Genomic DNA, 23951 nt, shown 5'->3' on the forward strand with positions numbered 1-23951 from the left:
TTTTTTCAATTACCTCTTGTGGCAAAGCCCCTAGAGGCCAGGGGCGAAGCCGCTAGTTTTGTATAAAGCACATGATAATTATTTATATTTCTCGTATTCATTCGAATCCGGTGGATAGGAACCGGTTCTCATCCATACGAAAAAACTATGTCTAGCATCGTATTATATCCAGGTTTATACGAATATAGAATTGTACAATCATAAGATTAAAACCAGTTTTTTTAGCCCGTGCCTTCGGCAACTCGGGGCTAAAAAAATAGTTTTAATCTTATAATTGTACATTCTATATCCGCGGAAAGCGGTTTATAATACGATGAAAGAAATAACTATTATTATATTGTATTTTTCAAGATAAAAGTGTCTTTTTATTATGATAATCTATCTGTTTTAGATGTAAAAGGATAAACACATCCTTTATTTTTCTTTAATATAAGCAGTTCGCGTAAGCTGCGAAAATATTTTAAAAAGTCTTATATGGATCAGGTTTACACTTAAGCTAATTTTTAAAATTTCCCTGATGCTTGCAGGCAACTGACTTGAGGCTGCCGAGCCCTAAATATAATAAAAAAATCATATGGAAAGAGAAAGAGACCATTACAGACTGACTGACGGACAAAATAAATGTAACATCAACGCTTAGTATCAACAATATTTCATACTTCTATCTTTGATGACAGGTGAGGAAAAAATACTTCTTTTCTAAAAATAAGTATTTCATTAAGAAAATCAGCCTTTTATCTTAAGTAGCAGAAAAAAAAACAGATTGCCTCATTAAAAAACAGGCAGACCAACAGAGTAAGTAAGTTATAGTTTTTTAAAGATAATATAGTACTTTTTCTCAATAAATTTGAACTCAATTTGTATGATTTATAGATATCATAAATATTGAAAACCATTTGATTTATATTATTTTCACAATTCTATCTTTTATCAACTAAATTTATTTCTTACTGACATGAGAAGGAGACGAGTAAACCCATCATTTTATAATTTAGTTTTTAAAGGAGTAAATTTTGGGGGTAAGGGTGGTATTTTTTTCTAAGAATGTTTTCTATTGGGAGGTTCGAGGTACCTTCCCAAAAAAGAAGCCTTTCTTAGACCTTTAAAAAATCTTTACAATAAAGGAGAATTATATCAGTTCAGCAACATCCTTCAGAAAAAAAACCACAATCAGTCATCCTATTACTTTATATAATGACTACCATGTAATAGTGAGATCCTCTTTAAATCTAAAATACAAAGTAGAACGATGTTTGTTTGTCTGTCTGTTTGTTTGTAGCGAAGGATCCCGCCAACCGCTGAACCAATTGGGTTCTCCTTTACAGGGTAACTTCTCATAGGTCCAGGGAAGGTTTATAACTATTTTGGGGAAGGGTACCACCACCCTCCCAAGAGAAATCACAATAAATCGAAATTTTTTTATCTCGAATAGAGACTCCTACGTAACATTGTAAAGTATCGTAGCAATTTAATAGAAACTCCATCGCAACATTGCAAGGTATCTTATAATTTTTTAAAACACCAAACATTTAAAGTGCCACAAAAGGCCTCTAGGGGCGTAGCCGCTATTTTAGTTTTTAAAGGAAAGTAAATTTTGAGGGTAAGGGTGGTATTTTTTTCTAAGAACATTTTGTCTTGGGAGGTTCAAGGTACCTTCCCACAAAAGAAGCCTTTCTTAGACCTATAAGAATCTTCACAATAAAGGATAGTTATATCAGTTCTGAGATATCCTTTAGAAAAAAAACAAAAATAGACATCCTATTACTTTTATATAATGACTACCATGTAGTGGTGAGAACCTCTTTAAATATTATATTAGTTACTTCTTTCATCGTATTATAAACCGCTTTCCGCGGATATAGAATGTACAATTATATATCCGTCGAAATATTCGTAGAAAGCTAGATATAATACGATGCTAGACATTTTTTCGTATGGATGAGATCCGGTTCTTATCCACCGGATTCAAATGAATACGGAGAAAATGAATTAAAATGTTTATTCCACAGTTTGTTTGTCTTTAAAATAACGTTTGCTTAAACAATCTTACTATTTTATTGTTAAGAAAACCTCTTTAATTTACAAATCCTATTATATGGAGTAGTAGGGTTTGTTTTTTGTCTGTAGCTTAAGATCTCGCTGACTTTAGAACCGATTAGGTATGCCATTTTAAAAAGGCTTCACATTTGTCTTTCGGTGGTAGGTTATATTATTTTCGATTTAACTTTTGTTATATAAAAAACTATTGTAAATATCAAAACAAGATAAAAAATAGCCTTAAACCTTTCTAACTTCCTAATTTTTTTAGGATTCTCTTGGCCATACAGAAATAGCCAGCGTCCTGGGCAGAGCTGTTGCCAGAACCTTGCTGGAGAAGACCTTCCATATGAAGATTCAATCCAGGTATATATTTATCTGTCTATCTGTATGTCTGTCTGTCCATCTGTCTTTATGTCTGTCTGTCTGTCTGTTTGTTTGTACATATGGGCAGAGCTGTGGCCAGAACACTTCTTGAGAAAACCTTCCATATGAAGATTCAATCCAGGTATATTATTAATCTGTCTTTATGTCTGTCTGTCCATCTGTCTGTTTGTCTGTCCGTCTGTTTGTCTGTACATATGGGCAGAGCTGTGGCCAGTATTCTTCTTGAGAAGACCTTTTACATAAGGATTAAATCCAGATATATTGTATATCTGTTTGTCTGTCTGTCTATCTATCTGTCTGTTTGTCTGTCTGTCTATCTATCTGTCTGTTTGTCTGTCCGTCTGTTTGTCTGTACATATGTGCAGAGCTGTGGCCAGAACTCTTCTGGAGAAGACCTTTTATATAAGGATTCAATCCAGTTATATTATCCTCCTTTCTGTCTATTTATATGTCTGACATGTCAGCCTGTCAAGATTTATTAAAAGTACCCGAAGTTTTAAATTAACCAATAAGATAATGTACCAGTATAATTTGCCGTCCAATGCCTCATCCCTTCCTGTATTTTTTATACAACCAAAGGAGATAAAGCCTATTTGTCTATCTATCTATCTATGTATTTTTTATTCTATCTGTGTATTATTCTTAATATTTATCTATCTGTCTATTTATAAAAGTATTTATTCAAATAGAGAACTATGAAGGCCTGCTTGCTAATACTTAAATGTATCTATCTATCTATCCAACTATCTATTTATCTATTTAGGAAAGTATTTACCCAAATAGAGAACTATGAAGAATAAATTTAGAGTATAGATGTATAAACAGATAGCTACAAACATTCCTTAAGCAAAGACCTAAAGCTCTGCAGAAGGTTGTTTATCGATAGAAATTTTGCTTTCTCATTTAGCTGCTAGAAAGCTCATATGCTGTCATTGGAATAAGGTTTGAAGAAATAATCAAAATCACCAACTTGTTGGTATAAGGATTTGGGGGACCTTTATTATAAATTATAGTCATTTGCCCAATTATACAAGAGTTAAAACAATTAAATCAAAAGATTTTAGTGTAAAACTATTTGTAAATAAGAGTATAAGAATAAGATATTGTTATCAACGACAAAAAAAAGTTTTGCCTAGTTTTTGTAAAAATTTTGAGCATATTTATCATTTAAAATCAATGCTATCTTTTCAAAAGTGTTTCCATTAATTTGTTTGTGTTTTGTAAGCAAACCCTGTTTTATTATTATTTGTACTCAGTTATTTTATTTGAATATATATTTCAAAGATAGCTAATTTAAAAAAAAAATAAACTGAGATGAATGTCGGAATTTTCTTATTAAACATAATAATGTATATATAATTAGAATAGTAAGACCTTGAAAATAAGCGATAAATTATTAGATGATTATTATCAGTAAATTTAACAGAATTTAAACGTAATTATTACAAAGCTAGCTAAAAAAGTGTTGACAAAAAATAATAATACTTTTATTCAAAATACTATAGAACATTATAACAAGGATGATAATTTCAAGTGTAGCAGCATTTAAAAAATATGTCTTTCTAAAATCAATTGATTTAATGAATGAAATATTGAAAATATAGCAATGTACAGATTATTATGATTTTCAGGAATTGAAAATAATTACATTCATTTGGTTGCTGATGTAAAAAGCAGAGAAAGGCATGTATAGAGTCATAAAAGAGCTGCGATAATTTACATATATTTAAAAGGATGTAAAATCCTTTTATCAAAGTCAAATACAGAATAATTTTTATTAGCAAATTCATTGGAAAAAAATCCGGACTTACTGATAGACAAAGTGAATTATAGAGTAGCTTCTCTACTAAATATAGCATATAAATAGACATGCGCAGAAGCTTTACGTAGGAGCTACGGACAGTTCTAATATTTCGGAAAGGGGAAAGGAAGAAGATTATCTATCTATTACTGGGATAAACATTTAAAAGCCCCCTAAAAAGGAAAATATTTTAAAAACAAATTAAACCTATATTGATTCTAATTTGAACCTTAATTATGCTATTTTTAATGCTATTTTTAAAAATTAGTATTGATATCTACTTTCCGAAATGATTGTATTGTTAGCAGCTAGCAGTGAAAATATTTTACTGAAAGTCCAAATTTTTACAGTTTTTATAATTTTTTGACAATGCTAAATTTGATTTGTTTCCTTCATTAATTTTAAGATATATCCATTATTTATTAAGGAAAAACACAAATATATGTTAAATTTTATAGTTAGGGCATTGTTTCTAAAAATGAAAAATCCTGTATAAAACTCGGCCATTTTAGGGTCCAAGCTGTCAAATTTCTTGACCAATATGAATATGTTAGTAGGTCTTTGCCATAGTTCTATGTAGCCATATACCATCGACCCCTCTATACTCTAACTTTATTCTATGAAGGCCTGCTTGCTATTACTTTAACCCTTAACGGTCGGGGGGATGGGGGGGGCGTTGAACGCACAGTGGGATCTTTTGCCAAAAAACGGGACATTAAGGGTAGACAAAAGTAAACATCAATAAAAAAGCTTGTATTTGATGAAATGATGTAATTTCTTTTGCTTTAACTCAAAAATAACATAAATTTTGCTCCTGTTAACTTCTAATGTGCATTTGATAAGTACGTCTGGCGGTTTTGGAGAAGCGAAGCTACCCTATTTTTAAAAAAATCTATAAACCTTCATAACTTTAGTTAGGATAGGAATATTTTAACAAAATAAACGTCTATGTAAATATTTCTTCAATGCAAACAATGTTTGTGAACATGAATATAGCGTCAGGTGCACCCAGTTCGAGTCCCGGCATTTTTAGGTAGGTCCAGTATAAGTAAAATAGGACACTAATAAGGCATGTTTTTAATGTTTTTTTTTACAGATATAAACAACAATAACATAATTTTCAAAACACTTTTGATTTTGTGTTAATACCTTTATTCTAAGTCTAGCTATCTTCATTTAAAGTTTGTATAAGAATATAAACATAATTGCTTTTATTATATTCTCTCTCAAACGTATATTTCTCTCTCTCTCTCAGACGCATATATAATGTTTTTGCAATATTATAATTAATCCCCGAATTTGAATTTCTGCTGAACCAAAACCAGTTAGAAATACAATTTTTTTCAGAACACATGAAATTTAGCAAATTTAATTGCTAAAATAAAAGTATTTATAAGTCATCTTTTTTTAAGGACTCCTTGTTCCCTTAAATGTCCATTTAAACCGCGAGAACGGCGAAAATCGTTAAAAATCACGCCAACGGCGGCTAATAACGGCGAAACGGTTCGCCAGAGGCAAATGATGCATAAGTCAAGAAAGATCCGCCTTAAAAAGTTTGAAAATATTGCAGAGATGACTTTGGGCTCTAAAATGACTCCTTCCCCCTCTAACGGGGGAAAATTTGAAATTAACAAGAACGAAATTGTTCAAACCATGCAATGTAAAATGCTCAATTACTCAAAAACGGACAAGAGGCCCCAGGTTGTGAAAACTGTTTTATACACAATACATGTTGTATATTGATATTATTATTGCAAAACCCGGGGCCTCCTGTCCGTTTTTGGGTAAAATGGAGAAAACTGATTTTTTGGGGTTAAAAATCTTAATATTTTTGGTGAAATTTTCTCACAAATGTCAATTTACACCACCAAAAAAATATTTTTTAAAATTTTTTCTTTAATTAGACATTGGTACAGGTATCTGAAAAGTACCATAATATATTTTTTTTTTCATAAGATGAACATAAATGTATTTTTTGTTGCTTTGAAAAAATTGTGTAAAAAAATCTGGAAAATCATCAAAACTGAAAAGAAATTTTTCACTACCTTTTTTAAAAATGGCATAAACCTGCCAAAAATTAATACTTTTAAAAAATTTCTTTTCTAGCTGTCTACTTACAGCCATTATTAGGTCCTAGGATAGATAAAAGTCGATTTTAGATTTTTTGGATGTCCCGATTTTTTTCAAAAGATCCCACTGTGGAACGCCCCCCCTTCCGGTTTTTTCTATCTCATTTTCTGTGTGTGAAAGATAAAGAGCCCAAACTGCTTGACTTTTTAAGTATGGGTATAACACATAACTGAGAGTTGGAATTTTTTGAATATCTCCATCCTGGCGGGCACAGGATGCCAGCAAACCTGGCAGGGTCATCCAGGTAAAGAGCAAAACTATTTTTTTGACTAAAACAAAGCATTTTATCATACCAAAATACTAAGAAATCCTCTAGAAGTACATCATAATATGAAATACAGGTGTTCAAGTAACTTTCAGGTTCCAGGTATGATCCTGCAGGTCCTGATCCTCCAGGTCTCCAGAAATCTTTAAAAGGCTCCTGTGGCCGCAATTTTTGACTTAGAGACTTCAAATTTAAAACTTAAGCTTTTCTTACATGTCTACATAACGTATTAAAATTTCATGAAGATCCGCCGCCGTTTTCCCGCCAACCGCCGACTGCGGCGGCTGGCAGCTGCCAAGTACAGCTGCGGCCGCTGAAATTTATATTTTGATATTTCTAATGTAAAATTTACACAAAAATAAACGTTTTCTGCAAAAAAAATTTCTTCTAGCTTTAAAAATAAAAAAATTACAGCCGTTTGAAATTTTTAAGTAAAAAAGGACCTAAAAACAAAGGTTGTTAAATAAAAGGGTGAAGGAAGCGAAAATTGACTTAGACTTATAAAAGGTCGGAAATTCATTATTAAACAGGGGACTTGCACAAAAAAATTTAGCCCTCTAGCTCTAATAGGAACTGAGATAATAAGGGGGGGCGTTGAACGCCCCCCCCCCCCCCCGACTGATTAAGGTGCGGCAAGGGGCCCGACTGTAAAGGGTTAATGTATCTATCTATCTATCCAACTATCTATCTGTCTATTTATAAAAGTATTTACCCAAAGAAAGAACTATGAAGGCCTGCTTACTAATTCTTTAATTTATATATCTATCTATCCAACTATCTATTTATCTATTTAGGAAAGTATTTAACCAAAGAGAGAACTATGAAGGCCTGCTTGCTAATACTTTAATGTATCTATCTATCTATCTAACTATCTATTTATCTATTTAGGAAAGTATTTACTCAAATAGAGAACTATGAAGGCCTGCTTACTAATTCTTTAATTTATATATCTATCTATCCAACTATCTATTTATCTATTTAGGAAAGTATTTACCCAAAGAGAGAACTATGAAGGCCTGCTTGCTAATACTTTAATGTATCTATCTATCTATCTATCCAACTATCTATTTATCTATTTAGGAAAGTATTTACCCAAAGAGAGAACTATGCAAGCCTGCTTGCTAATACTTTAATGTATCTATCTATCTATCCAACTATCTATTTATCTATTTAGGAAAGTATTTACCCAAAGAGAGAACTATGCAAGCCTGCTTGCTAATACTTTAATGTATCTATCTATCTATCCAACTATCTATTTATCTATTTAGGAAAGTATTTACCCAAAGAGAGAACTATGAAGGCCTGCTTGCTAATACTTTAATGTATCTATCTATCTATCTAAATATCTATTTATCTATTTAAGAAAGTATTTACACAAATAGAGAACTATGAAGGCCTGCTTGCTAATACTTTAATGTATCTATCTAAATATATATTTATCTATTTAGGAAAGTATTTACCCAAAGAGAGAACTATGAAGACCTGCTTGCTAATACTTTAATGTATCTATCTATCTATCTATCCAACTATCTATTTATCTATTTAGGAAAGTATTTACCCAAAGAGAGAACTATGCAAGCCTGCTTGCTAATACTTTAATGTATCTATCTATCTATCCAACTATCTATTTATCTATTTAGGAAAGTATTTACCCAAAGAGAGAACTATGCAAGCCTGCTTGCTAATACTTTAATGTATCTATCTATCTATCCAACTATCTATTTATCTATTTAGGAAAGTATTTACACAAAGAGAGAACTATGAAGGCCTGCTTGCTAATACTGAGGACAACTTAACTAAGGTGAAAAAAAATCTATTTAATTTAGTAGAACACAGTAATAGTGTCTGACTGATTATGACGTAACAAAAAAAAATAGCCAATGAGAGGCCGTTATTGACCAATGGTAAAATTTATAGTGGCCTCTTATTGGCTAATTTTTTTTGTTACGTCATAATCAGTCAGACACTATTACTGTGTTCAATTTAGTACCTTTCACCTTAATATTTAAAACCTTTCTACAAATACTTGAATAATCTTATTACGAGGGTATCAAGGTATTTTTGTTTGTCCTTTAAGATCTCGCTAACAACTGAACCGATTAAATTTTCCATTTAGGTAAGAATTTTTACCAAATGTCCTAGGAATTTTTGTTTGCTTTTCTTATTTAAGATAAAAACAAGGATGACAACATCCATAAAAGCGAAGCTCTGAAACCATAGAACAAACGGACATTAACACTTGTATAGTGTCAGAACTGAAAAATCTGAATATAAATAAATAAGAGTCAAAGCATAATTGTGAGTAAACTTGTTGAACAACTTCTTGATACATGATTATGTTTATGGACATACTTACATTTTTAGGACTTGAATATATAGTTGCTTTGCCTATAATAATGTACTTTATTGCACTAGGAATCAGGAAACCAAAAATCAGAACAATCGGATAATTGTATCATATACTAATTAGTTGTTAAAAATGTTAAAAATCAACATGTTAAAAATGGACGTACATACATTTTGGTAATGATTATAGAGTTGCTATGCTTGCTAAATCGTACCTAACTACTACAGGAATCACCATGAAAAGTTATAACATGTTATGTTTACGAAAAAAGCTAACTGTGACGGACGGACGGACGGACAGACCCTAATTATAGAAAAGCTTTGCTTTTAAAAATAATAAATAGATGTTATCAAAATAAAAAATTACTAATTTATGGTAATGTTAAGAAGATGAATTTTTATGTAAGCATAACTCACGCTGTTCTAGTCTATTTTAATCCGAGCATTTTATCATAGATAAGTTTGACAAAATTTCTTAGTTTTTGGCGCATTTAAAAACATTTTATGTGTTCATAAATTGGCTAGTCCCCAAAGCTTTATAATAATGTTTTATTGTTTGTTGGCTTAACAACTTTGGAACTTATGATTGTTTGGTTCATCAGGTTGAGTGACCAAAAGTTTCCACTACTAGATAGGGGTAGTTTTGTATATCATCATTTGGGGTGTATATCAATTTATTGCCATTGTCTTATCCCTTTAGATCCCTGACAATAGATATGTGTAACTTCTAGACCATTGTGCATGATATTTATATTCTTATGTAAGATTATATAATTAACATCAAATTAACCCTTACAGATCGGGGGGGGGGGGGGTCATATTGACCCCCCCCCTCTATTTTTTCAATGTCATTTTTTTTGTAGGTAAGATAGAGAGTTGTGACTTCTTGACTTTTTAAGTTTAGTAATTATACGTCGGCAAAAGTTGATTTTATTAGGATATCTGGTCTGTGTCGGTCCTGGTGTCCGGTCAAAGTCGGTTGGGTAGCACCAAAATTTAAAAAAAAATTCTAAATAAATCTTAATTTCTACATTATGACTTTGTATATAAGGTAGAAACCTAAAAATTTTTTGGTGAATACTGAGATATCAATGACCTTATGAGAAAAGTGGTGTTATGACCGTTTGACCGCACCCTGACCGACACTATGACCGATTTTTGTCCGGCTTTTACTACAGACATATATCATGAATATCGTGGCTTCTATTACAGCTAGAGACCTATAATTTTTTTGGTAAATCCTTGAGCAATAATAAACAGATAGAAATATTAATTGGCGCCGCCAACCGCCGTTTTACCGCCGTAACCGCCGAAAATGGCGGTTTCCGTTATTTGCCGTTTTTTGGCGATGATCAGAAAAAGTAATTTTTTGTTATGAAAAATAAAAGTTCGTCCTAAAATTTGGTCATCCTAGCTGCAAAATTGGCCGCTCTACAGCTGTTTTAAATTTAGCAGCTGGCCGCTAAAAAGCGGCTAAGGAGCGGTCTCTAAAAATACACATGAACCACCAGAAAAAAATTTTACGTCTTTATCTGTAACAGAAGCCGAGATAGAGGGGGGGGTCAATATGACCCCCCCCCCCCCCCCCCCGATCTATTAAGGTGGGAATAGGGGCCCGATCTGTAAGGGTTAAAGCTAATTAGAATAATAAGAGACTAGGAGACATGCTATTTTTAATTACTAGCGGCTACGCCCCTAGAAGCCTCTAGGGGTACTAATAGAAGGGCGAAAATTCAATCTCATCCAATTTTAAATTTGAGTTTAAAAAGAGTTTTTAAAAATATTTTTTGGGGGAAGGGGGTGAAGACACCCTCTCTAAAAATAATTTAAAACCTTCTTAGGACCTATAAGAAACTTCACTGTAAAGATGAACAATATAGGTTTAGCAGTTAGCGAGATCCTTCGGGACAGACAAAAAACGCTTACTACTTCATAAGGATATTTTTACTTTTTACAATTTAATTTCATAATTATTTTCTGAGCTTTTTATACACTTTCGGGTTTGCCTCTAGTGGCACTGAACGTAGCTGGGGTAGATTTAGCGATGATTTCTCTTAGGAGGGTGGTGTTACCCTCCCCTGAAATAGCTATAAACCTTCCCAGGATCTATGAGAGGGCTAAACTGTAAAGGCGTACCATATCGGTCAGCGTTTCTTCGGTACAGACAGACAGACACAGATCCTTTTACTTTTGCATAAGGATAAAATATACTATAATGATTCATAAAAAAGGATGACAACATCCATAAAAGCGAAGCACTGAAATGATAGGACAAACGGACAAAAACACTTGAGAGTAGAGTGTCAGAACTGAATAATATAATATAAATGTATAAGAGTCAAAGCAAAATTGTAAGTAAATTTATTAAAAAACTGCTTGATACAGGATAATGTTTTTGGACATACTTACATTTTTAGGACTTGATTATAGAGTTGCTTCGTTTATTACATTATACTTTGTTGTCCCAGGAATCAATATACGAAAAATCAGATCAATCCGATGATTAGATCGCATAAAAATTTGAGATGAAAATAGTAAAAAATCAACATGTTTAAAATGGACGTACGGACATTTTGGTAATGATTATAGAGTTGCTACGCTTTCTAAATCGTACCGGAATCACCATGCAAAATTTGTAATCGATAGGACAATTCTAACATGTCTAAATTAACCAAAAATTATCCGTGACGGACGGACGTACAGACGGACCGACCCTAATTATAGAAAAGCTTCGCTTTTAAAAAGATTCTATAATGTTGAATTTGTAAATATTCTACATCTGTTAATGTAGGTTTGTCTGGCCGTCTGATTTTTTTAGCTTTGCTTTTATAAATGCATCCTTGTTTTTAAAATTTTATGCAATTTTATTAAAAAGTATATAATAGTTATTTCTCGCATCGTATTTTAAACAACTTTCCGCGGATACAGAATGTACAATGTAGAATGTAGAAAGCACATCGGGGCTAAAAAATCTAGTTTTAATCTTATGATTGTACATTTTTTTATTCGTAGAAAGCTAGATATAATACGATGCTAGACATAGTTTTTTTCGTATTGATGAGAACCGGTTCCTGTCCACCGGATTCGAATGAATACAATAAAAATATCTTGCTTAATTTAATGTAATATTACATTTAAAACACGTATTCTTAGAAATTTTAAATTAACGTAAATCTGTACAATACTTAGTTTACTTGAAATGACTCCATCGAAAGAAAAAGAAGATTTATAAAAATGGCCAAAGAGAAATTTCTATTGACTTTTAATCCTTATCATCCTAGCAATCACCATTCAAGATGATTTGATAACTAATTACAATATAGAGAAAATTTTAGTAAACAAGAATGACAACATCCATAAAAGCGAAGCACTGAAACGGTAGGACAAACGGACATTAACACTTTTATAGTGTCAGAACTGAATAATCAGAATATAAATGTATAAGATTTGAAGCAAATTTGTAAGTAAATTTTTTAAAATTACAGGATAATGTTTATGGACGTACTTACATTTTTAGTACTTGATTATAGAGTTGCTTCGCTTATAACAGTATACTTTGTTGTCCCAGGAGTCAATAAAGCAAAAATCAGATCAATTGGATAATTAGATCCCATAAAAATTTGTTGTTAAAAATTTTAAAAATCAACATGTTTAAAATGGACGTTTGGACATTCTGGTAATGATTATAGAGTTGCTACGCTTTCTAAAACGTACCTAACTACTAAAGGAATCACCATGCAAAGTTTGAAATCAATATAGGACAATTATAACATTCCTAAATTAACGAAAAAAGCTATCCGTTACGGACGGGCGGACGGACGTACGTACGAACAGACGGACCGACCCCAATTATAGAAAAGCTTCGCTTTTAAAAAGCTTTGCTTTTAACAATGATGACAACATCCATAAAAAGTCAAGCTCTAAAATCAGAAGGAAATACAAACGAACAAGTAACTTTTACGGACTCTCTGGTAACGATTATTGAGTTGCTTCCTAAATTGTACCAAACTGTTATGAGAATCATCATGTTAAGTTTGAAATTGATTGGACAAATGTAACACGTCTAAATTAATCAAAAGAAACATCAGTTACGGTTGGACGTACTGAACCTAATTATAAAAAGCTTCGCTTTTAAATCAATTTAACAGATTTTTTTTTAATTTATGGGGATATTGTAGAAAAATTTTAATTTGTTAAATTATATATATAAAATATAAAATCTATGACGTTAGTAAACTTACAGGATATTAATTAAAGTACAAAATCTAGCCTTTTCTAAATTATTTTTAAAATCGTACGTCCGTCCGTCACGAATGGCTATTTTCATTAATTTATACATGTTAGAATTGTCTCTTTAATTCCAAACTTTGCATGGTGATTCCTTTAAAAGTTAGGTACGATTTAGAAATCGTTACCAAAAAGTCTCTACATCCATTTCAAACATGCTTTTTTTCTATTTTTTTACAATTTTTTTTGTAGGATATCGGTTCAAAAATAAAATAAAATTTTTTAATTTAAGCTTGTTAATTTAAAATTTTTCCCTCTTGAAATTATTTGATTTTATAATTGGTTTATTTTAAAACTTCTTCTAAGAATATCTATCTACCTATCTATATATATATATCTATCTATCTATCTATCCATATATCTATCTATCAATCTATCTATCAATCTATCTATCTATCTATCTATCTATCTATCTATCTATCTATCTATCTATCTATCTATCTATCTATCTATCTATCTATCTATCTATCTATCTATCTATCTATCTATCCATCTATCTATCTATCTATCTATCTTTCAATCTATCTATCTATCTATCTATCTATATATCTATGCCTAGATCCATAATGACTACCGCCAGTCCTGGGCTCGCCACCTGGAGCAACCCTCGCAAGAATCGCTGGCCGTCTATTTGGAAAAGTAAGAATTTTTTTTGTATATTTAGTAAATTTAAGATCCATAGATTTTTGGCAATATTCGTTACCAGCAATATTTTACCGTGAACAGCAGTAGATCCACATTATCTTTAATTGATATATCCCTGTACCATATTTTTTCCGACTTCTATTTTGATGGTTTTAAAAGAGCTTTTTCATGTTTTTTTTCTATTTAATATTAAATATACCCAGGGAAGGAACGAACAATGAAACGTAAATTATACTGGTACCCAAAGTTTTTAAGCCTTTTCTCTCATTCGTTGAATTAATAACTTAATAATTTAATCACTTCTTCTGTAGATTTAAATTATTGTTAAAAAGTCTGAAGCCAACTTATCAATTTGTTAGATGTCACCAAATTTTTTAATCTAACAAATGAGGGAACGTGTTTTTAAAACTATTGGTACTAGTATAATTTACAGTCAAATGTCCCCTCCCTGCTGCCTGGCAGAAGTAAAAACAAGAAAAGTCTCTGAAATTGACATATGTAGCTTTTTTCTGAAAACAGTATTTATTTGAAAATAGCTAAGACATAGTTTTCATTTGTCGATATGTGATTTCAATGGCCAAGTGGTTTTCTAGTGGTTACTTATCTGGGAGGGTGGAGGTAACACCCTCCAAAATATTAGAAAACCTATAAAAAGCTAAGATTATCCATATCGGTTCATTGGTTGGCGATATTGTTCACTACAGACAAACAGACAGACTCACATCCTGTTACATATATAAATATAAAATTTTCATTACTAACTTTACTTTTTCAACTTTTACGAATAAACATATATTTCTGTTTTGACAAACTGTAAAACCTTATAAAAACTTAAATTCAAAAGTTTTTAAAAGATAAATGTATTTATTTTCAAAATATAGATTCATATTTTTTCTTTGATAGTTCAAGATTCATTTTGCATTTGGAGTATAAATAAAAAAATATATCCTGTTTTGATTTTTTTCTCAATTTTATGTAAAACAATATCAGTCAATTTGAATATAATAAATAAAAAATATATAACATTTGATATATTAAAGCTTTTATTATTCCGTTTTCCATTTTCCCCAAAATTTATTAATATATAAGTGTTGATAAAATTATACGTAAGTTTTAGGACTTGATTATAGAGATGCTTCGCTCAAAATATTGTACCTTATTGTAATAGGAATCTGTAATCCAAAAATCGGATCAATCGGATGATTATATCACATGAAAAATTGTTGTTAAAAAAGTTTTAAAAATCAGCATGTTTCAAATGGACGTACGGACATTCTGGTAATGATTATAGAGTTGCTACGCTATCTAAATCGTACCTAACTACTACAGGAATCAGCATGCAAAGTTTGAAATCGATAGGATACTTTTAACATACCTAAATTAATAAAAAAAGCTATCCTTTAGGGACTGACAGACGGACAGACGGACTGACGGACAGACTGACCGACCCTAATTATAGAAAAGCTTCGCTTTTAAAAATATTTTCTTGTCTTTCTTTACCAAAAGATTTTGTTAACCTACGGACCGATTTGGATGTTCTTTTATGAATATATTTTTAGTTTAGGTTAGATCTGTCCTTTGAAAAGAACCTCCCCTTTAAAGTTTTTTTACTGAAAATTTCTAAACTGGCTTTAAAATCTTTAAATACTTAAATATTTTTTTAGGCACAATTCTTACGTCCAACAAATCCACTGCACTAACAGTATGATTGATCATTACTATGTTGATTGCCTACCCCACTTATTACAGGTAATCATCTTATTATAGACAGACTGACAGACAGATAGACAGACAAACAGACAGACAGAAAGACAGACAGACAGATAACAGTATGATTGATCATTACTATGTTGATTGCCTACCCCATTTATTACAGGTAATCATCTTATTATAGACAGACTGACAGACAGATAGACAGACAAACAGACAGACAGATAACAGTATAATTGATCATTACTATGTTGATTGCCTAACCCATTTACTACAGGTAATCATTTTATAATAGACAGATAGACAGACAGAATAACATACAGACGTACAAACAAACAGACAGATAGATAGAGAACAGTATGATTGATCATTACTATGTTGATTGCCTACCCCATTTACTACAGGTAATGGTCTTATAACAGGCAGACAAACAAACAGACAGATAGACAGATAACAGTATGATTGATCATTGCTATGTTGATTGCCTAACCCATTTTCTACGGGTAATCATTTATAATAGACAGATAGATAGATAGATTGACAGACAGACAGAGATACAGACAGATAACAGTATGATTGATCATTACTATGTTGATTGCCTACCCCATTTACTACAGGTAATGGTCTTATAACAGGCAGACAAACAAACAGACAGATAGACAGATAACAGTATGATTGATCATTGCTATGTTGATTGCCTAACCCATTTTCTACGGGTAATCATTTTATAGTAGACAGATAGACAGACAGAATAACATACAGACAGATAGAAAGACAGACAGATAACAGAATGATTTATCATAACTATGTTGATTGCCTACCCCACTTACAACAGGTAATCATTTTATTATAGACAGACTGACAGACAGACAGACAGATAGACAGATATGTACAGACAGTATGATTGATCATTTCTATGTTGATTGCCTACCCCATTAATTACAGGAAATCATTTTATGATAGACAGACAAACAAACAGACATTAGACAAAGTGGTAAGTGATAGATAGATAGAAAAGGAAAAATTTCAGATATCTTAATATAGGCGCCAAAATAAAAGGCAACTTACTAATTTATAACCTTCTAGCTCTAGCTACATCCCAAATTAAAATGCACAAAATTACCCCTTCTGTAGAGTACAGTAGTGGTTGAAATGTTTTGACGCTCAACTTAATAAACTAACCAATTAATATTCAATTAAAATTTCCAAAGCTTTTAAGCCAACGAATAGGAACACGATATTATAAAACTTTATCTATATATCTTTTAAATTAATCTTTATAATGAATTAATATTTCTTAAATTTTCCATGAATGCTCTTTTATTTGTGAATTATTAATAAGGCTTTTACATGATTAGTTAATTTTGTCAGGGAGGGAGGGGACATTGGACTGTAAAAGCATGATGGTCCCAAAAGTTTTTCATTTCTCATTAAAACATGTTGGGTACCATTAATATGTCATTATTGGATGGTTCAAACTAGCAGTTTCCAATTTTTTCTACTTATAAAGAAAGGGGTAATTTTGTTTATTATAATTGTGAGTGTTTGTTAATTATTCATCAATTGCCTTATCTCTTAAGGTCTCTGTTGAATATACAAGTTAGTTAGACTTTGGTAGTAAAGCATCTCTGTAAGTATACTCTATTATCCTATTTGATTTATACATACATATAATCAAGTTGCAGTAGTTAGTTCTCTTTAATACTTTCTTTAAAAATAGCCTAAAACATGTAGAAGATCGATAAAAACCCTACCTAACACCACAGATAGCAGTTTTAAAGATTTTAAAAGACATAAAAGGCCTCAATGAGGGAAGGGGGGGGGGTCCTACACTCCTATTTTTAATTTTAGTTTTAAAAAACAATCTCTAGAGCGATTAATCTTGGGTGGGTTGTGGTAACCTCTCTCAAGATAGATTTAATCCTACCCAGGATTCATATTGGTTCAGTGGTTAGTGTCAAACACAGACAAATAGACGGACAGAGATCCTGTTACCTTTACTAGCGGCAACGCCCCTAGAGGCCTCTAGGTGCACTTGAGGAGGGGGAAGTTGAATCCCAAAACCAATTTTTTTTATTTTAGATTTTTTTAACACATTTTTATTTTAGTTTTAAAATAATTTCTAGGGGCAATTTCTCTTGGGAGGGTGGTTGTAACCTCCCCCAAAATAGTTATGAACCTTCCTGGGACCTATGAGAAGCTACCCTGTTAAGGAGAACCCGAACGGTTCAGCGGTTAACGAGAGCCTTCGTTACAAACATACAAACACACAGACAAATAGAAATCCTGTTATTTTCATATAAAGATTTAATTTAAAGACTTTTTTAAACATTTAAAGTAAAGAAAAATATTTTTAGAAGTAATTAAATTTTAATGAAAGAAAAATTATTTTCATTCAATAATTTTAATTAATTTTTACTTAAGACTTCTCATAGCTGAAAGATTAGTTAATAGGAAAGTTATTTTCATTCATTATTTGATTTTGAGAATTTAATCTTATTTTTAATCATCTTATAGTTCAAGTTTTGGATACTTAAAATACCTTTCTTTAAGATATTTATATTTTTGAACTGGATTTCCAGATATCTCGGCTATTTGTAGGTGTCACAAAGCATGATAAACAAGGATGACAACATCCATAAAAGCGAAGCACTGAAACGGTAGGACAAACGGAATTAACACTTGTATAGTGTTAGAACTTAATTATCATAATATAAATTTATAAGTCAAAGCAAAATTGTAAGTAAATTTGTTGAAAAACTGCTTGATACAGGATAATTTTTATGGACATACTTACATTTTAGGACTTGATTATAGAGTTGCTTTGCTTATTATATTATACTTTGTTGTCCAAGGAAGCAATATACCAAAAATCAGATCAATCCGATGATTAGATCACATAAAAATTTGTTTTAAAAAAAATTTTAAAAAACATGTTTAAAATAGACGTACGTACATTTTGGTAATGGTAATAGAGTTGCTATAGTTTCTAAATCGTACCTAACTACTAAAGGAATCACCATGCAAAATTTGAAATCGATAGGACAATTATAACATGCCTAAAATAGCGGAAAAAGCTACCCGTTACGGACGTACGGACGGATCGACCCTAATTATAGAAAAGCTTCGCTTTTAAAAAGAAGATTTGGTACTAGGGGTTCCTTGGCGATTGATCATGGTGATATTTAGAAAATGTATGATGGTAACCAGTTGTTATGAATAGTCTTACTAGATGGTGCCATGATAATTGTCATTGTTGATGTTTGGAAACTGGATACTGTATACTTTGACAGATAGTCTTACTAAAAGTGCCATAGCATTTGATAAAGATGATATTTAGGAACTGGATTATCTAACAACTGACACTGTTGATATTTAGATTTTACAGAAGGTGTCATAACAACTGTCATTGTGATATTTAGGAGCTGGATGATCTTCGTGAATGTACCATGATATTTGACAAAGTTGATTTTTAGTAACTGGATAATCTTAACGAAGGTGTCATGAAAATTGACAATTTGTTATTTAGGAACTGGATAATCTTAACGAAGGTGTCATGAAAATTGACAATTTGTTATTTAGGAACTGGAGAATCTTACTAAAGGTACCATGACAATTGACACTGCTGATATTTAGGAACTTAATAATCTTACTGAATGTGCCATGGCTATTGATTATGTTAATATTTAGAAACCGGAGGATCTTAGTATAACTACAATGAAAATTGATAATGATGATATTTAAGAACTGGATTATGTTTACCAAGATAGATGGCCTTACTAAAGGTGCCATGGTAATTGATAATGTTAATATATTGAAACTGGATGATCTAACTAAAGGTGCCATGGCAATTTATAATGTTGATATTTAGGAACTGGATGACGTATACCAAGAGAGATGGCCTTACTAAAGGTGCCATGGTAATTGATAATGTTAATATATTGAAACTGGATGATCTAACTAAAGGTGCCATGACAATTTATAATATTGAAATTTAGGAACTGGATGATGTATACCAAGATGTGTCAGCTGTTGTTATGGACAGTCTCACAGAGGGTGCCAAAACAATCGCTGAGAAGGTAAGTTTTTTCTCGTATTCATTCGAATCCGATGGATAGGAACCGGTTCTCATCCATACGAAAAAGCTATGTCTAGCATCGTATTATATCCAGCTTTCTACGAATATAAAAATGTACAATCATAAGATTAAAACCAGATATTTTAGCCAGTGCCTTCGGCACCTCGGGGCTAAAAAAAAAAAATTTTAATCTACTTTCTATAACCGCGGAAAGCCGTTTATAATACGATGCGAGAAATAACTATTCTATTTTTGTTTTCATATAGATTTCTATTATATTCAATTTTACATAAATCAACGACAATGGGATTTTTTAATACATTGCGCATACGGTTGTTGTCGGAGATTTGACGAGTTTGAATCTCAGCTTAACACCGCATCATAACTAAGATTTCTACTGCTGCTATGTCAGATGAACGACATTTATAGATAGAGCAGGGGGAAATAATCGCAACTCCTTGTCATGCACAGTTAGGACTTACATACAAGGGTCGTGCAATCAAGGAGTTGGTTATTTATTGGGTGTTACTTAACCTAATACCCCGGGTTTTTTTTAACAGAAAAGGTTGTTGTCGTTGCCCGTTTGATTTAATAGGATGTAATCTATTTAATCTTTCCGTGACCGATATGACCGCTAATGACCGATTATTTAGACCACTGGAATGACCGCTCGCTGGAACAAGGTTGCTGCGTTGACCCAACAGATTAACCCGGAACAGGTATATGTAGTTGTTTGGCATGGTGTGTGTTCAGTAATATCTATAAAACAGATTTCTTTATATGTAATTTATAAAATAGGAAAGTAGTGATGTGTAATTGTGTATGTATGTTAGTGTTTCCACTAAAGTAAAATAATAGAGGGGACACGAGCTATATTTAACTATACACTCACGGGGTTAGTGTTGACTTTCAATTGGCTCTTTGAATAACTAACAATGACGTCGTAAATATAAACACAGCTACTTTAGACAATAATTCAATTTGTTAGTAGACGAAAAGGGTCTCATTCAACTGGGTCAGTAGCTGTCTTGAGTATAGATCTATTCTTATACATTCATTGATGAAAATAATAAAACAATTGTATATGTTTCAGGACTTGAATCAGTTTATGGCCAGCCTTCACCTGCCCGACTTTGTGCCCATAACCCGCCATTCTTTCCTACCTGTCCCATCTAAAGACGTTGGAAGCAATGTAAGTACATTTGGACTTTGGTTTCCTTTTTTTGGAAGCCGTAGTTTATCCTTAAATATGCCTTTCCTTACTTTAATATTTATTTAGAATATTCTTATTTTTCCCCCCCTTTTTAAAAGATTAATTTGAAAGAAATTAAATACCTGAATATTAATTGAAAAAATAGTAAATTTGTGTTTTTTTTAGTAGAACACTTTTTAGCTAGATTTATTTAGTAGCACTTAACCTTATTAGATTTTTTTTGTACATAGATTAAAAATGTTAATTTTGTCCCCTTTAAGCTTGTCATACCCGTTGACCCCAATTAATTTTGTTTATTACACATAATTTTATCTTAAAAAGTATATTCATCACAAAAAGTATGTCTAATAATATTTTTAGTAGCGAAGCTACTCTATAATTATAAATGTCTGTTAGTAGCTCAATAAAGATATAATCAGGATAGAATACGTAGATATATTAATAATGGATAATTTGTCTACAATTTAGGTTGCTAATATAACATTTATTGATCAGCTTGTTCATCCAGTAGGAGGGGAGGGGGTAGGGTAAATGTGGTGAATGGGGGGTATCGTTAAGTTAGCTTGCTGGGAGAATTACTTTTATGAGAGTACATTAAAAACTGGTGCAACATCCAAGTAATAATTTATCGATTTATATAAGAGACGATTTAACATGATTTTATGTAATGTTTAGTTATAATTAATACTAGCGGCTTCGCCCCTAGCCTCTAGGGGCTTTGACCCAAGAGATGATAAAAAAAGTGTAAGGTGAAATTCGTAAAAAAATAAGAAGGACCAAGGAAATCTTCTACAAAGAAAATCTTCCACAAAGGAAATCTTCTACAAAAGACCAAGGATATCTCCTACCAAAAAAAAGGACCAAGGATATCTCCTAAAAAAAAATGGGGGGGGGATTTTTTTGTTTTTGGGGGGTTGGTGGTGTCCCATCCCCCAAGAAAATTGCTTAAAACCACCACAGGACCAATAGGTATATACCCTGAAGAGTAGAATCCAATCGGTTCAGTGGTTACCGAGATCTTAAGGGACAGACGGACGGACGGACAGACATCGTTCTACTTTCTATTATAGATATACAAGCTTTACATAAAGTTTAAAGTTTATATTTAAGTTTATACTATCCTCGTTGTCTATCTATATTTAATAAACAAATCATAGAAAAATATTTAATAGAAAACATTATAGATATCAAATAGACTATATTATTACATGGATTTTGCACCAGATATTCATGTACTCTGATAAAGTGAAGCTCGTAGCTGGCTTAAATAACGATTCACCTCCTCTCCTCATCCTCTCTTCTTCTATTGGATGAAAGATCTTACCAATAATTGAGGTCCATATTAGCAAGCTAAATTGTCGACAAATTTTTCCCTGTCAATATATCCACTTTTATCCTATATCCATTAGACTACAGTCTTTTATATAAAAGGATTAAAAATAAATAATTCTTTAATTTTCAAATTACCATTCTAGCCTAAAAATGTCATTATCTGTGATTTAATAACAGGCAAACCTTCCTATTATTGTTCTTCTATTTATGATTAAAGTAAATTATCTTTCTCGAATTCATTCGAATCCGGTGGATAGGATTCGGTTCTCATTCATACGAAAAAAACTACGCCTAGCATCGAATTATATCCAGCTTTCTACGAATATAAAAATGTACAATCATAAGATTAAAACAATTTTTTTGTCACCTCGGGGCTAAAAAAACTGGTTTTAATCTTATAATTGTACATTCTATATCCGCGGAAAGCTGTTTATAATACGATGCGAGAAATAACTATTCTACATTGATATTCTATGAAATAAGTTTATAAACTTGTAGCTAGTACTATATTATAATACGCAAACTGGTTAAACTTGAAAGCATAGTTCGTTAGCCGTATCAGGTAGCTACCATTAAAAAAAAACTCCTTTATGCTGGCGGTTTGTAAGTTTTTAATTTAAATTTTAGTTTCAAAAAGAAAAACTAAAACAAAAATATTTCTTTGGTTTGGTAGATTTTTATTCAGGGGTGATTTCTCTGGGGGGAGGGGGGGGGGGTTGAGGTACCCTTAGTTTTACACATTTCCTGGACCTATTAGATGGTTCACTCTAAAGGAGAACCATAACGGTTAAGCGTTTTTCGAGATCCTTAAAGACACAGACAGACACATATTCTGTTGGTTATATCATTTAGGATTATATAAATAACTAGCGGTTTCGCCCCTAGCCTCTAGGGGCTTTGCCCCAAGAGGTAATTAAAAAAAAATTGGAGCTGTCCCAGTATCAATTTCAAAATTTTCGGGAAAAAAATTGGAACTGCCCTGGGGAATTTTTTTGTTTTTTTGGGGGTTGGGGTGTCCCACCCCCCAAGAAAAATGCTTAAAACCACCACAGGACCAATAGGTATATACCCTGAAGAGTAGAATCCAATCAGTTCAGTGGTTACTGAGATCTTTAGGGACAGACGGACGGAAGGACAGACAGACATCAAGCTACTTTGTATTATAGATTATCGTAGATCTCCAAAAAAAAACTTACAAACAAAGCGATTGCTATTTATCGGCGGCTAACTCGCGGCTGCCATACCAGCAATTTAAAGTTTCTAGGTTTATGGATTAAAGAACAACTTTGAACACAAGCGAGAAAAGTTTTTAGTTGGAATTTTAAGGGTATGGGACATACATATTACATACTAATATTTTTTTTTCCTCCAGCTTAGCTTCGAAACCGATTAATAACCACTGGATTAGAAACGGTTCTCAGATATATCAAAAATTTTTGTAACGCATCATATTACAGACTATTTTCCTCGAATTTTAAATTCAGCCTCTTGTAGGTAACAAAACTGGTTTTAATTTTTATAATTTTAATATTTGCGGAAAGCTGTCTATAATACGATACAATATTATCCATTTGAATCATTTAAATACATGCTGCTATATCATATAAAAGGGAATGCCTTGGCCTTAGAACAATCAAACTTTTTTACTTATAGATATAAGACTTTTTAGGTATTCGATTTATGGGTTGGGTAAAAATGAAAAAGCCTAAAATAATTCAAC

At 31.9% G+C, this 23951-nt stretch overlaps 1 protein-coding gene across 10 annotated transcripts in view; it reads left to right on the top strand.

The window, feature by feature from the left end:
• Stacl (SH3 and cysteine-rich domain-containing protein) overlaps positions 1-23951 on the top strand; it is a 242260-nt gene that overhangs the window by 66449 nt on the left and 151860 nt on the right. For 8 of the 10 annotated variants that reach the window (XM_080169796.1, XM_080169939.1, XM_080170150.1 and 5 more), the window contains exons 9-15: positions 2309-2403; positions 8355-8421; positions 13813-13892; positions 15563-15647; positions 19607-19687; positions 20340-20405; positions 20780-20878. In XM_080169796.1, coding sequence (XP_080025922.1) covers positions 2309-2403; positions 8355-8421; positions 13813-13892; positions 15563-15647; positions 19607-19687; positions 20340-20405; positions 20780-20878 — 573 coding nt within the window. Of the gene's footprint in view, positions 1-2308; positions 2404-2509; positions 2546-8354; positions 8422-13812; positions 13893-15562; positions 15648-19606; positions 19688-20339; positions 20406-20779; positions 20879-23951 lie in introns of those variants that run through there. The other 2 variants (XM_080170220.1, XM_080170071.1) reach the window with 2 other exon arrangements.

The sequence above is a fragment of the Acartia tonsa genome, chromosome 1 (genome assembly GCF_053477335.1).
Source record: "Acartia tonsa isolate MP-2025a chromosome 1, ASM5347733v1, whole genome shotgun sequence".
In the NCBI taxonomy this organism is placed as follows: domain Eukaryota; kingdom Metazoa; phylum Arthropoda; class Copepoda; order Calanoida; family Acartiidae; genus Acartia; species Acartia tonsa.